Genomic DNA, 12,878 nt, shown 5'->3' on the forward strand with positions numbered 1-12,878 from the left:
ACCGCACCTTTCTTCCCTTGCTTTTTATTGCCACGCAATCTCACTCCCCAGTTTTTTACTCTTTCTCTGGAAAGTTTTTCTCTTCCCATCATTTGATTCCTCTAGCCCACTCCCCCATTTTTAAAGGAATTTATTTATTTTTAGAGAGAGGGGAAAGAAGAGAGAGAAAAAGAGGGAGAGAAACATCACTGTGTGGTTGCCTCTCACATGCCCCCAATTGGGGACCTGGCCTGCAACCCAGGCATATGCCCTGGCTGGGAATCACAGTAGTGACCTTTCAGTTTGCAGGCCAGCGCCCAGTCCACTGAACCACACCAGCCAGGGCTGGCCCCTTTTTGTATTGCTAAATCCTTTTCGTTATGGGCTCAGGCATCGGTTCCTTTGAGAAGCCTTCCCAGTGCCTCCCCAAGACCACTGTAGATGGCTCTTCTATGGGCCCACAGAGCACTCTGTGCTTCCTTCCTACAGCCTCTATCACATCATATTTGTAATTATTTATATGTCAGACTCCTGGAATTAGGCCATCATCTTGGCAAGGAACTCTGTGTCTTATTCATCACTATGTCCCCAGATCTTAGCGCTGCTGGGCACATAGTAGTTGTCCAATGAATGTTTGCTGAATGAACAACAGACCATCCTGACAGCAGTCCTCTTCCCCCACCCACTCTCCCTGAGCTGAACCTCTTCAAAGCCAACAGCTGCTGAGCACAAAATCAGAATGAGCCAAAGCTGGAGAGTTGGCCACTCAGTCACTGCAAGAGCTTTTGTTCATTGCCCTAGAGGTATTTCTGTTTTGGGATCACAACTCCCTCCCTCTCCGTGGACTTAGTGAAGATGTGGGTGTTGGGGGGGGGGGGCGGTTAGGGCACGTTGATTCACCACCCTGAACTTCATTTATGTCTTCTGTAAAAATGCTGAATAAGGCCCACTTGGCGGAGTCACCATGGAGATTCACTGAGGTGGCACATGGAGGTGCTTTGTAAACTGCAAAGGTCCGCATGCCACACTCTATGATGATCAAACACGGGAAATGTTTTGCTCTTTGGCTCAACTTTTTCCAGGACCCCATGTAGACAAGGGCCCTCCTGCTTATAAGCATTATCTCTAGCAACCTAGTTAAAATTGATTGACATTATCGCTTTCTTTATATTTGGCAGAGTCCCAGCCTGTGGCAACATGCTGATCACCATAGAGACCTGGGAAGCACCTTTGTCTCATTGGTACCACATTTACAAACCAACACTTAAAGTGGATTATTTTGCAGATGGCTAATCTCATCTATTCAATGTTGATTCTATTAGTTCCAATTTCAGAAGGCGACATTTTCCCAACCTTGTCCCCTTAGGCACAAGCAAAAACTATAGCTCTTTTTTTTTCGGGGGGGGGGGAGGGCTGGAAAAGTACAAGATGTGCTTGGGTAACAGTGAGGAAACAAGACATATGGAGGGGAGGCTTTGTAGGAGAACAGCAGGATATCTCTCATTCATTCGTTCATTCATTCAGCACCCAAGATGTGCCAGTAACTGGGCTAGCTACTGAGGATACACTGGTGAGCAAGATCAGCCTTACAGACCTCACAGTCTCCTGGGGAAGACAGACAATTAAATAGACCATTTTAATACAGCGTAGAAAAACCTATGATGGGAAAAACAGGGAAATGGTGTGCTGTGGGCCCCAAACATTCCCAGAAGTTTCCTGGAGGAAGCAACATCTCAGCTGAGACCTAAAGGATGGGTGAGAATCAGCTAGGGAAAAAAAAAAGCTAGGGGAGGGGGCAAGCAGGGTTTAGACTGGAAGAAAAAAGGTATCCAAAGAATATGAAGAGAGATGAGAACAGGGTACATTTGAGGACCTAAAATAAAATCAGTGACTACAGGAATGGAAGCACTGTGGGAGAGGGAGGGAGAGAAAAAGGGTGAGCTCTATTTGGGACATGCTGAGTTTGACATGTCTAGGGACCATCCAGGAGGAGATGTTCAGATGTTGGTCTGATGTCCAAGAAAGAAGTTGTGGCGAATAGAGACCTGGGAGTTGGGAGCTGCTGTGCCATACTTCTGTCGAGAGGATGGCTTAGGACCACACTAGGGAGTGCTTGCAGGAGAGCAGAGGAATTGGGATCTGATTCCACAGACAGTGGTTTTGAAAAATGCATTTTGGAGACACGACACAATTTGAGCTGGATTCTAGGAATGGGGTCACAGTGTGTAGAGGAGAGATTCGGGTGGGAGCAAAGGTGGCCAAGGAGATGGAGGAGGGGACACATGATTGTGCTGAGGAGGCACACTCAACAGGACCAGGGCTGGCAGCTGGGTCTCACAGCATGACACACAGTTGCATGCTGCAGCTCACACCAGCTCATGGGAGCCAACTGTTACATTTTCGGAAATTTTCTGAGCCACTTGTTAAACATCAGCCATTATTAAATGTGTAAAACTATATAAATATTTAAATATCTGAATTATTTTAAAAATGTTAATACACTTACAATTAAGTAAATTATATTAAATACAAAGGTGATAAGTAAATACTAAAAAATCATCACTTCTTAATGATTTGACTATTAGCTATGACCCTGAGGTTAAGAAATGTAGTGAAAGTCACATTGGCTATTAGGTGGTACCTTGAAATGGGTCATGGAAATTGAATGGTAAACACTATAAATCAGGACTTGGTTGTTTTATCGATTGTCTAGAGTTAAGGAAGTGATGGAGAAAATGTTAAAATGTAGGTTAAACTTAGAATTGTGTTGTGTCTTATGGCCATTACATTGTGAATAGTGCAAAAAACTAAGGAAATATTCTTTTAGTATTTGAAAACTATTATCAGATTCAGCAAAAAACAAACAAACAAACAAAAATACCAATGCTCACATCACTGACAAACAAGTGAAGTTCTAACATATGGCTTTGTTGTTCACTTTTGCCCTATTGGTTTTCAAACGAAGATATCAATGAGCACTCTTGCCAAAACTATATAACCATAGGATGTAAGAATTTGGCAAAAATCAATGAAAGCATTCTGTGAGAATCAACTGACTATACGGAAGTCACAGTAAAGAGTGTTGCCTAGTTTATTATTATTTGTAAATTGTTATACATCCTTTATTTCAGAATTTATAATAAACCTATGTACATATATATGCACACATTTTTCACAGAGAGCTAGTTGTTAAACATTTATCATCACACCACTGGCTGGTTTGGCTCAGTGGATTGAGCGTCGGCCTGCGAGCTAAGTGTCGCTGGTTCGATCTTCCAGTCAGGGCACATCAGAGAAGGAAAACTCTGACTCCAAAAAACCTCCGCTGCCTTGCGGCATACCTCTTCAGAGGAAAGGCTAAGGGAGTAAACCCCGACAGAAAATCCGGAGCCGGAGTCCCTAAGGCGGTTTGACGATGTAGTCAACACCGGCAACTCCTGCGGCGCACCTGAAGCCAAGCTGTATTGACTCCGTCTTTCCCTTGGATCCTTCAGCTGCGAAGAGAGGGGGGGTCTGCTGCATGGGCAACAGCAGACCCTCCATATCACCCTGCCCAGGCTCTGTAGCTTCAGCTCCACTGGAGAGGACACTCCAGCGTCATCGCAAGATGTCGATTCAACACGGGAGGAGACAGATACCGTGTCACTCCCGAGTTGGACTGCACAGCCATTTTCGGCGGTGCAGATAAGACTCTTAAGAAGCTACACCATCGTCTCTCGAGACGGACGGCTGCCGACGACTGATTACATATGTTCACCATTGCTAAAAAAGCTAAGAAAAATATATGAGACTATCCCTAAAACAGCAAGTTTTTTCTTTCTATTATTATTATTAAAGGCTGTTTGTTGTTTCTTGGGAACATCGTTGTTATTATTACTTATTGTTCAAACAGTACAATATTCTCAGAAGTCAAAATGGTAGAGAAAATCAGCCCACAAACTCTTCTTCATTTTTTATTCTCTTTGGGCTTTAGGATTGATCTTTGGATCTGCAGATTGAGTAGATTCCCCTGATTCAGGATGGAAAAGTCCTACCTGAAAAGATAGCATGTTTCTTGGGATATAGTTTATACCCAAGGTAACATGGAAATAAACTCTTTTTAAAAAAATATTTTATTTTTTTTATTTTTAGGGAGGTGGGAAGGGAGGGAGAAAGACAGGGAGAGAAACATCGATCGGTTGCCTCTCCCTCTCCCTAACGGGGGTCTCAGCCCACAACTGAGCTACACCAGCCAGGGTGGGAATGAACTGAGAGCCTGCACTTGCCATCTCTTGGCACCAAGAAACTCAAGGTCATGTATGCAACTTACTTTCAAAGGGTTCAGAAAAATAGGTGTGTCTGTGTGTGTACATGTCTACACAGAGAAATAAAGCTTTAATTGCTGGGGGGAGGGCATATAAGGGGACTAAATGGTAATGAAAAAAAAATACAATAAAGATTAAATTAAAAATAAAAAAGGAGAAATAAAGCCATTATGGAATTTATATAGATATTCATTGTACAACTCTTGACTTTTCTGTATATTTGAAAATGTTCATAATATAAATCACATTTATTTAAAAAAAGAGTCGGGCCCTGGCTGGTGAGGCTCAGTGGATTGAGCGCTGGCCTGCGAACCAAAAGGTCACTGGTTCGATTCCAGTCAGGACACATGCCTGGGTTGTGGGCCAGGTTGCCAGCTAGAGGTGAATAAGAGGCAACCATCTCACACATTGATGTTTCTCTCCCTCTATTTCTCCCTCCCTTCCTTTCTCTGAAAATAAATAAAGTCTGAAAAAAAGGAGTCAGTGCAAGGTGCTTAGACAGGAGAGTACCTCTCATGTTCAAGAACCAGCTTCAAGAAACAGCAGGAGGCCAGTGTGGCTGGAACAGATTGAGCTGGGATAGGGGAGTAGTAAATGAGGTCAGAGACCAGGTTGTGGGGGGGCCTCATAGGGCCTCAGAATGACTATGGGTTTTAGTCTGGCTGAGACAGGAGCCATTCAGGGGCTCTAAGTAGTGACTTGATCTGACTTACATTAAACAGGGTGCCTTTGGCTGCTGGGTTGAGACTGGCTGGGTGGGGGCAAGGACCAAAGCCAGACCAGTCAGGGGCTAATGCTGTAATCCAGCGATTTTCAACTGGTGTTCCACAACAATTTTTAAAACGTGCAATATCTAGCCCTGGCTGCTGTGGCTCAGTGGATTGGGCGTCAGCCTGCGAGCTAAGTGTTGCTGGTTCGATTCCCAGTCAGGTCCCCAGTTGGGGGCACGAGTGAGAGGCAACCACACAGTGATGTTTCTCCCTCTCTTTCTCCTTTCCCCTCTCTCTAAAAATAAACAAACAAAACAACAAACAAATAATTTAAAACAAAAAACAAAAAACTTGTGCAATACTTGACTATTTAGTCAGGGGCACTGACCTCTTTTTCCTTAGTTGTCCAATTTAAAAAATGACAACGGCCAACAATAGCCGCGGGTGTGAATGCCCTGTCTTGGACTATAAATATAAACAGAGCTGCATCTTATTGGTCACTTCACATGAGGTTACATCTGATTGGTTAATTCTTGGTACCAGAAATCCTTATATACAAGTATAGGCACCGGATTTTTAAAAAAATCACTTTGAAGCAAAAAGGGTAGGTAATTACTGTTATTACTTTTTGTAAATCAATCAAAATTATACTCATTTTTGTTATATCAGCAAAAAACATATTTTTTGGTGTGCCACAAAATTTTAGTACTTAGTTTTTATGTGTGCCATGAATTGAAAAATGTTGAAAATCACTGCTATAATCTACAATGTAGGCAAGAGCTGTTTGGTGGCAAAGATCAGGATAGTAGCAATGCAGGTGATAAGATGTAATCCAATATCATTTGGGAAGAAGGGCAGACACTGTACTATTTGTTTATATTTACTATTAAAAATGTCAGACATACCAAAGTAGAACGACTAGTGTAATGAACCCTGTGTACCCATCACCCAGTTTTAACATTATCAGTACATGGTCAATCTTATTTCATTGATCTTCATCACCCGCTAGGTTATTTTAAAGCAAATTCCAGATTGCTTCTCATTTCTTCTGCAAATCCTTCAGTATTATCTCTGAAAGATAAGGACTCCATGATTATCATACAAAAAATTAACAATAATTTTATATATCACCAAATATGGATTCTGCGTATTTTGAAAGTAAAGCCAACAGGATTTGTTAATAAAATTGTATGTGGAGGAAAAGGAGACGAATTAAGGACATGTCCAAAGCGTTTGGCCCGAGTGACTGGTAAGATGGAATTTGCAATTGGCACAATATTCTATCCAATATTGGTTACAATCTATTGGGATAGGTTAGGGGGCAGTGGGATGGTATAGCTTTCTGTAACACCTGGTTTAGCAACAAGAACATAGGATTTGGATATTAAAAAATCAAGATGATGCTTGTGAACTATTAAGTATTACACAAGTCCTAGAAGTTTGTATTCTTGCTCTTGTTCAAAACTGTGCTGCCCTGTGACTGGAGTGTGGAGTGTGAGGCCAGCCTGCTGAAGGCACAAGGAAGTAAACCAAACCCATTTTGCTTGCTTCAGTTTCATTTTTGGGATGATTTGCCTGCCTCCCTGCTGAGATGACTTGTCAGGATCCCTCCAGCTGCAAGATTTTGTGAGTCAAATTGGAAGCCTTGAAAAGCCCTACAAAGACAGTGATTTTCTTTGGAAACTTGTAGCTCATTCCATTGATACAGGCTACTTTGGCTGAGTGCATCGAAATGACCTGGTGTCAAGGATGAAAATCTTTCCCACATTGGGATTAGTTGCTAATAAAAAATTTCTGTGCTAAGTTTTAAAAAACGGCTTAAAAACGGTTCTGGTTATGTGAGGAGACTGCAGCCAAACACACCAATTCCCCAGCTGGGGAAGATGCCTGGCCAGTTAGTATCTTGGAAAAAACCACTTATGGAAAGAACCGACCTAGAGGCCTCTTGTTCCTATTTGCTCTGGTTGTTTAGCTAAAATTCAAACCACTTCCATCATGTGCTGAGCTGAGACTTAGGAGCTAGAAAGAAGGAACGTGCAGCCTTGGTAGGTGTGAGTAGGGTGGCAGCACGAGAATCCACCAGCCTTCAGGGACCCCCGCCCTCTAACCTCAGTCTCCCCTGCCCATTTCTCAAGGGGCACCAGATCACTTCTGATGCGGACCCTCATCAGAACTGCTTAGCTGGATAAGAAAATCATGCTGAAGCAACACGCGCCTGCAAGCCCACTTTCGCATCCCTCTCAAACCAGGTTTGCTCACAATTCCTGCAGAAATGCTTTCTGCTTAAGTGGAGGTTCTGAGGGCCCAGCCGGTCATGCTTTGGAGTCTGTGCCATGGAAGGCAGTTGAACCCGAGTACACAGGCCAGCCACCAGCTTATCTGACTCAAGAGTGCAAAGGCTGAGAAACCTGGCTATAGGAAGCAAAGATGGTTTTTGGTTTCTAGCAAGACATGCTTTACAAAGTAATGGGACTAAAGAGAGCTGATGAGGAGGCTGATGCTGGCATCTGGCAGCAGTAGCACCTCTTGAGACTGGCAAGCGGGAACAAGTAGATTTCCTATGTGTTTTGTTTCGCAGGGTCCTCTGAGGTTGGAGTTGAGGATAGCAGTGGCAGGAAAGATCATTAAATAAAGGAGGCCACTGACTTTCTTTTTGGCTAACTTAACAAGGTAGACAAATTTCTGGCCAAGTCAAGGGTGCTTGAACTCTGAACTGCTGCTCCTTCTTTGCCGTCCGTATCTGGTGTGTTCTCCCTCCCAGCACCACCCAAGCCCAGCCTGTAATACACAGGAAGATCTACATCACTGAATGCCTGAAAAATCCAATCTGCTTTACACATTATAAACTAGAATAGCAGGAAATGGTAAACTAAAACAAACAAACAAACAAAAAAAACCCATCCCCACACCAAAAAAGGCGATCAATCATGTTGTATTAGCTTTAATTAAGTACAAAGACTTCCAATCGCATCACCTAGAGCTCATTTCATCCACTGCTCTGTTTGGCAGCCAGTCTCTTGTCTCTCTCTTCAGCAATGGTGAGGCGGATACCCTTTCCACGGGGAAGGGAAATCCATGGTTTGTTGCCCTGAAGGAGAAAATGAGAATCAAAACCTGCTACACACCAACGCCATTAGCAACTTGGCACATTTGTCTTCTCATTTAAAGGAGCAGAAGCCCGTTTGTGAAAGTGCTCAGCAACAGCCAGACCAAATCTTCTGACACTTGGATGCCAGTTTATCAGAAATGTCCACTGCTTGCAGCCATTCTCTTAAACCTGCTGCCCATATACGAAGATGCAAACTAGAACACCCTTCGTAATTAATGTATTAGAAGTACTGAAGTGGTGCTCAAAACTGATCATTAGTCCATCCCCCCCACTCCATCCCCCGGCACAAGTCGAAGAACCTAAGTATAAAATGTAAAAACGTATTCATCGTCCCATTACTGGTGCTTTTCACCAACCTAGGTGATCTGTCCCCCTGCTGATTCTCTGACACTAAAAAAGCCCAGGTTTGCCCCAGCCCAAGTCTGTGTGAGCCCCATCCCAGAGGAGGCTGTATACAAGGTTCAGCACAGCCTGCCAGAAGCCGCAATCCCAGCAGTAGCTGCCTTTATAGGTTTCCCTGCAGCGGAGAGGAGGGAAACCCAGACGTACTTTGCCAATAACAAAAATGTTGGAGAGCCGGGTGGCAAAGCTGTTGCCATTAGCATCTTTCACGTGAACGACGTCAAAGGACCCAGGGTGTCTCTCTCTGTTGGTAATCACACCAATTCTTCCCAGGTTGGCACCTCCAGTCACCATACACAGGTTACCTAGGCAGTAAGGAGTAATCTGCTCAGCAAGGGACATCACAACCCAGTGTAATGCATGCCAGAGACAGGGCTAAGTTCCTTTGTCTCTTCTCCCATTTGAATGTACTTCTGTAGATCTGTCACCCAAGCCAGGCTGTAAGATTTACCCCATCCCTCCCACACACCTAACCAATGTGAACTCTACCGCACCCACCTTACCAGGTCCCCACCATGTCTCGCCTAGATGACTGCTGTTCTTCCAAGGTACAATGGCACCATTAGCAAGAGTTCAATTCAAATCAGGCAGGTTTGCTTTCTAGGTCACTTTCATGCCCAGCCCTCAAGTCATTTCCACAAAGAGGGGGGTTCTGAGACACGTAGAACAGGCCTGAGAATGTTATACCAGGTCCCGCTCATCTCAGCCACCCAGATATTCTAAGCACTTGTGCCTTAAAAGTAAAAAGACTGTATTGTACACCTGGGCATTGGAGCAGCCACTATCCAGTTTCCTTTACTACAACAAAAGACATCTAGCTTTGGTTGCTAATTTGGTGCAGCAGAATCATCTAAGGGACTCAAAGAAACAAAACAAAACAACCCTGTACCGAGGGCCTGTGTAAGTCATAATACCTGATTAAATTTTAATAAATAAAAAAAAAGGGGGAGTGGAGGAGAGAAAAGCAAATAGCTATAGTGGGGCTTTAAAGAGAACGTCCAGCCCTGGTTGGTGTGACTCAGTGGATTGAGTGCCAACCTGCGGACCGAAAGGTGGCTGGTTCGATTCTCAGTTGGCATATGCCTGGGTTGTGGGTGGAGCCCCCAGATGGGGGCATGAGAGGCAACCTTTCACTGTTTCTCTGGTACAGCCTGTTTCTCTCCCTCTCTTTCCCCCTCCTTTCTTCTCTAAAAATAAATTTAAAATCATGATAAAAAAAATAGAACGTCCAGGTAGCGCAGATGCCGCTTACCAGTATCAAACTTGATGAAATCAGTAATTTTGCCAGTCTCCAAATCAATCTGAATGGTGTCGTTGACCTTGATGAGGGGATCAGGGTAGCGGATGGTGCGAGCATCATGTGTTACCAGGTGAGGGATTCCTTTTGTGCCCACAAAGATCTTCCTCACTTTGCACAACTTGTACTAGAAACACACAAAAGTTAGCTATATAGTCTTAGCTCACAAGCACTATGTTCCACTGGATGAAAAGGTTCTTTCAAAGCCACAAGTCACCAGCCTAAAAATGCAATGAGCAGCCAAAGGACAGAGTCCTACAATGGGAAGTGCTGGTTTCTTGAACTGCAACTGAGTAATGGGGGACCCTAATTTTTCTCCCTGTCCTCCATGCATTTATCATGTACGCTGCCCCTCTCTAGGCTAGTCTCATCATGGATGTTCAAGTCCAAGGCAGTGAAAAAGCACCGCAAATTCCAATTCCTGGGTGGGGTGAGCTGATCACCCTTCTTTCCCCAGGCTGTTTAAGCCTCTTTCCACTCCACCCCAACCTTCCTAAAAGCACCTCTTAATGGCTCCCTCTGCAACACAACTGAGTTTTGTCTCAAAAACTGCAATTGCATTAGAGGTTAATCCAATAACAAACAGCCTCACAAAGCATTTCAAATTTGGATCTGTCACTCCCTGACATCCTTAAAGTAAATCAAATCACCTTGATGTCACGGACATGCCCCCCAGCTTGCAGATAACAAGGCAGCTAAGGAAATTAGGAGTTAAATCACCCAATTAAATTAACCTTCATTTACAGCCAATAATTCAGGAAACCTTAAACCTTTGTGTAAAAACCATCACAACGAATTGAATTAAATAATCAATGTTTGTAATCTTTATTTTTTGAGCTACCTCAAAAGAGTGCCCAAGGATTTTCAGTCTCCTCCATTAACACCCCCCCCCAGAGTAAAGCTGGACCCACAAATGGAGACACTACAAAGGACCAACTGAAGTGGACTGGATATTGGTTTTCTAGTCCTTTTTATTCTTAAAAGACCCTTACTTTAGGTACTCATAAATGTTCTTAGAGAAATCACTTTCCTTGCCTCTAAAAAAAGGCAAACAGGAAGTTTACTATTCAAATGGAGTTCATTTCTGCCATTAAAAAAAAAAATCTACTGAGGATGTTAACTTAAATGGGGGTCAATTATTAGATACCAAACAACAGACTGCTATATAGCTATTAGAAAGGCTTTTAATAACACAACAGAAAATTGTACATATGATAGAATCTTACATTGTTAATTGGCCATTTCCAAGTGTAAGATTATAAGTAATCTTCACCTACCTACGTCATCCCAGTGGACTAGCCCACGTACTTACTTCAGACTCTTAACTCAAAACCAAGTAATATTACTGCATGAAAGCCCAGCCTGCTTGCAACACTCACCTTGGCCTCCTCAGGTGTAATACGATGAACAGCAAAGCGACCCTTGGTGTCATAGATCAGACGGAAATTCTCTCCGGTCTTGTCAATGCTGATCACATCTGATATCAAACAGTAAAGTTACTATAGTAACCCCCACCATCCCATGCTGCATAACTACACAACTCGAAGAAGAAAAACCACACGCTTCCTGTTTTAAATACCAACAAGGATTCCTAAGACTAATGGTGATGGCTAGCTAATCTTTAATGTTCTAATGTTTCAAGGAGTCACCGCCAAGAGCCAACCACTAACCACTTACCCATAAAACCAGCAGGGTAGGTTATATCAGTTCGGACCTTGCCATCAATCTTAATGAACCGCTGCATGCAGATCTTCTTTACTTCGTCTCCTGTTAGGGCATATTTAAGTCTGTTCCTTAAGAAAATGATGAGAGGGAGACATTCTCTCAGCTTGTGGGGACCGGTAGATGGCCGAGGAGCCTGTAAGATGATTAAAAAAAAAAAAACAAAAAAAAAAACCGTCTCAAAACTATTGTTGGGATTCACACAAACCCACCTTCCAAGTCCTGAGATCCATTACCTAGACACCAGATTGTCCATCACCTCCCCTGCTTCAATCCGGGTCAGCAAGAGGTGTTTAAAGCTTAAGCAACTGTTCCATATCTTCAAGTTTTACAGCCCCCCCCCCCTTTCAGAGGACCAGGCCTATTAAGAACATGTAGGTCCTGAGTCCATTAAGTGTACTATGTGGTATGTGGAATAAATGAGGTACAGAAATCTTATGGGAGGCACTGCAAGAAACATTTATGGATATAATAATCAGGGATGCTTGACACACAAAGGAACAGCATAAAGTATGCCCCTTAAATTATGTCAATAAAGCTGGAAAAGAAACTGTGACCCTTAAGATATTTAGAATGTATAAAATACAGTTACAGTACAATACTTACAAACACACCAGTCAGTTTATCCAGCATCCAATGCTTTGGAGCTGCTACACGCTTCAGATGCTTCTTGGGACCACGAGCCTGAGGGAGAGTTTTGTAAGTATTTTCATGTTACTGCTTAAGAGCGTGTACTTCTCAAGGCTTTCTTTTCTTTCTAGGACACTACGCTGATGAAATGGATAGGGGTTGGACCTCTTGGCATACAGCCATCCAACAACAGATATGGACCAGAACCCAATCTGTGCTTCTAAATCAAACTTAAACATTTTCGCAACATGACCGTCTGGCTTCAAGTGTCTGGTGCGAGATCAACTTCACCTCAGCACAACCACGTGCCAATAGCTGCTCCCCTTTAACTCTTATTAAGCCAAAAGCTGACGCTGACTTTCACTTTAAAATACGGAAGGAAGCCTAGTGAATGCTGTGTACAGATGCTTACTGGTCACACTACGCAAAATCAAGCCGTGCCAAAAAGACAAGGACGAAGAAAAATGCTTCTCTGCCAGTTGCAACTGTCGCCCGCCAGCCCCGGCCCGCCGCTCCCGCCTGAGGAAAAAAGCCGCTCCTCCCAGGGCCTAAGTGTGCGTGGCCCGCCAGAGTCCCGGGCCTTCCCGCCAGCCGCACCGATTCCCATCCCCCCTCGCCAGGACCGCGTTCGCTCTCGTTCTCCCCGCCGCCTGGGCCAACCCCGCAGACCCCACTCCCTTTGCCTCTGCCCGGACACTCCCTGCGGGGGCTCCGAAGCCCCGCAC

The 12,878-nt window shown here is 43.9% G+C and overlaps 1 protein-coding gene across 1 annotated transcript; it reads right to left on the minus strand.

The window, feature by feature from the left end:
- Nucleotides 1–7,926: 7,926 nt before the first annotated feature.
- Nucleotides 7,927–12,219, minus strand: RPS4X (ribosomal protein S4 X-linked; the record flags this gene model as incomplete). Its single annotated transcript, XM_090264017.1, has 6 exons — nt 7,927–8,081; nt 8,652–8,809; nt 9,757–9,928; nt 11,181–11,278; nt 11,479–11,659; nt 12,130–12,219. Coding segments are annotated over 6 exons (801 nt in total), but the record flags the coding sequence as incomplete, so codon positions are not given.
- Between the last annotated feature and the right edge of the window lie 659 nt (nt 12,220–12,878).

The sequence above is a fragment of the Furipterus horrens genome, unplaced genomic scaffold (assembly GCF_987537825.1).
Source record: "Furipterus horrens unplaced genomic scaffold, mFurHor1.1.pri manual_scaffold_17, whole genome shotgun sequence".
NCBI classification, from domain to species: Eukaryota; Metazoa; Chordata; class Mammalia; order Chiroptera; family Furipteridae; genus Furipterus; species Furipterus horrens.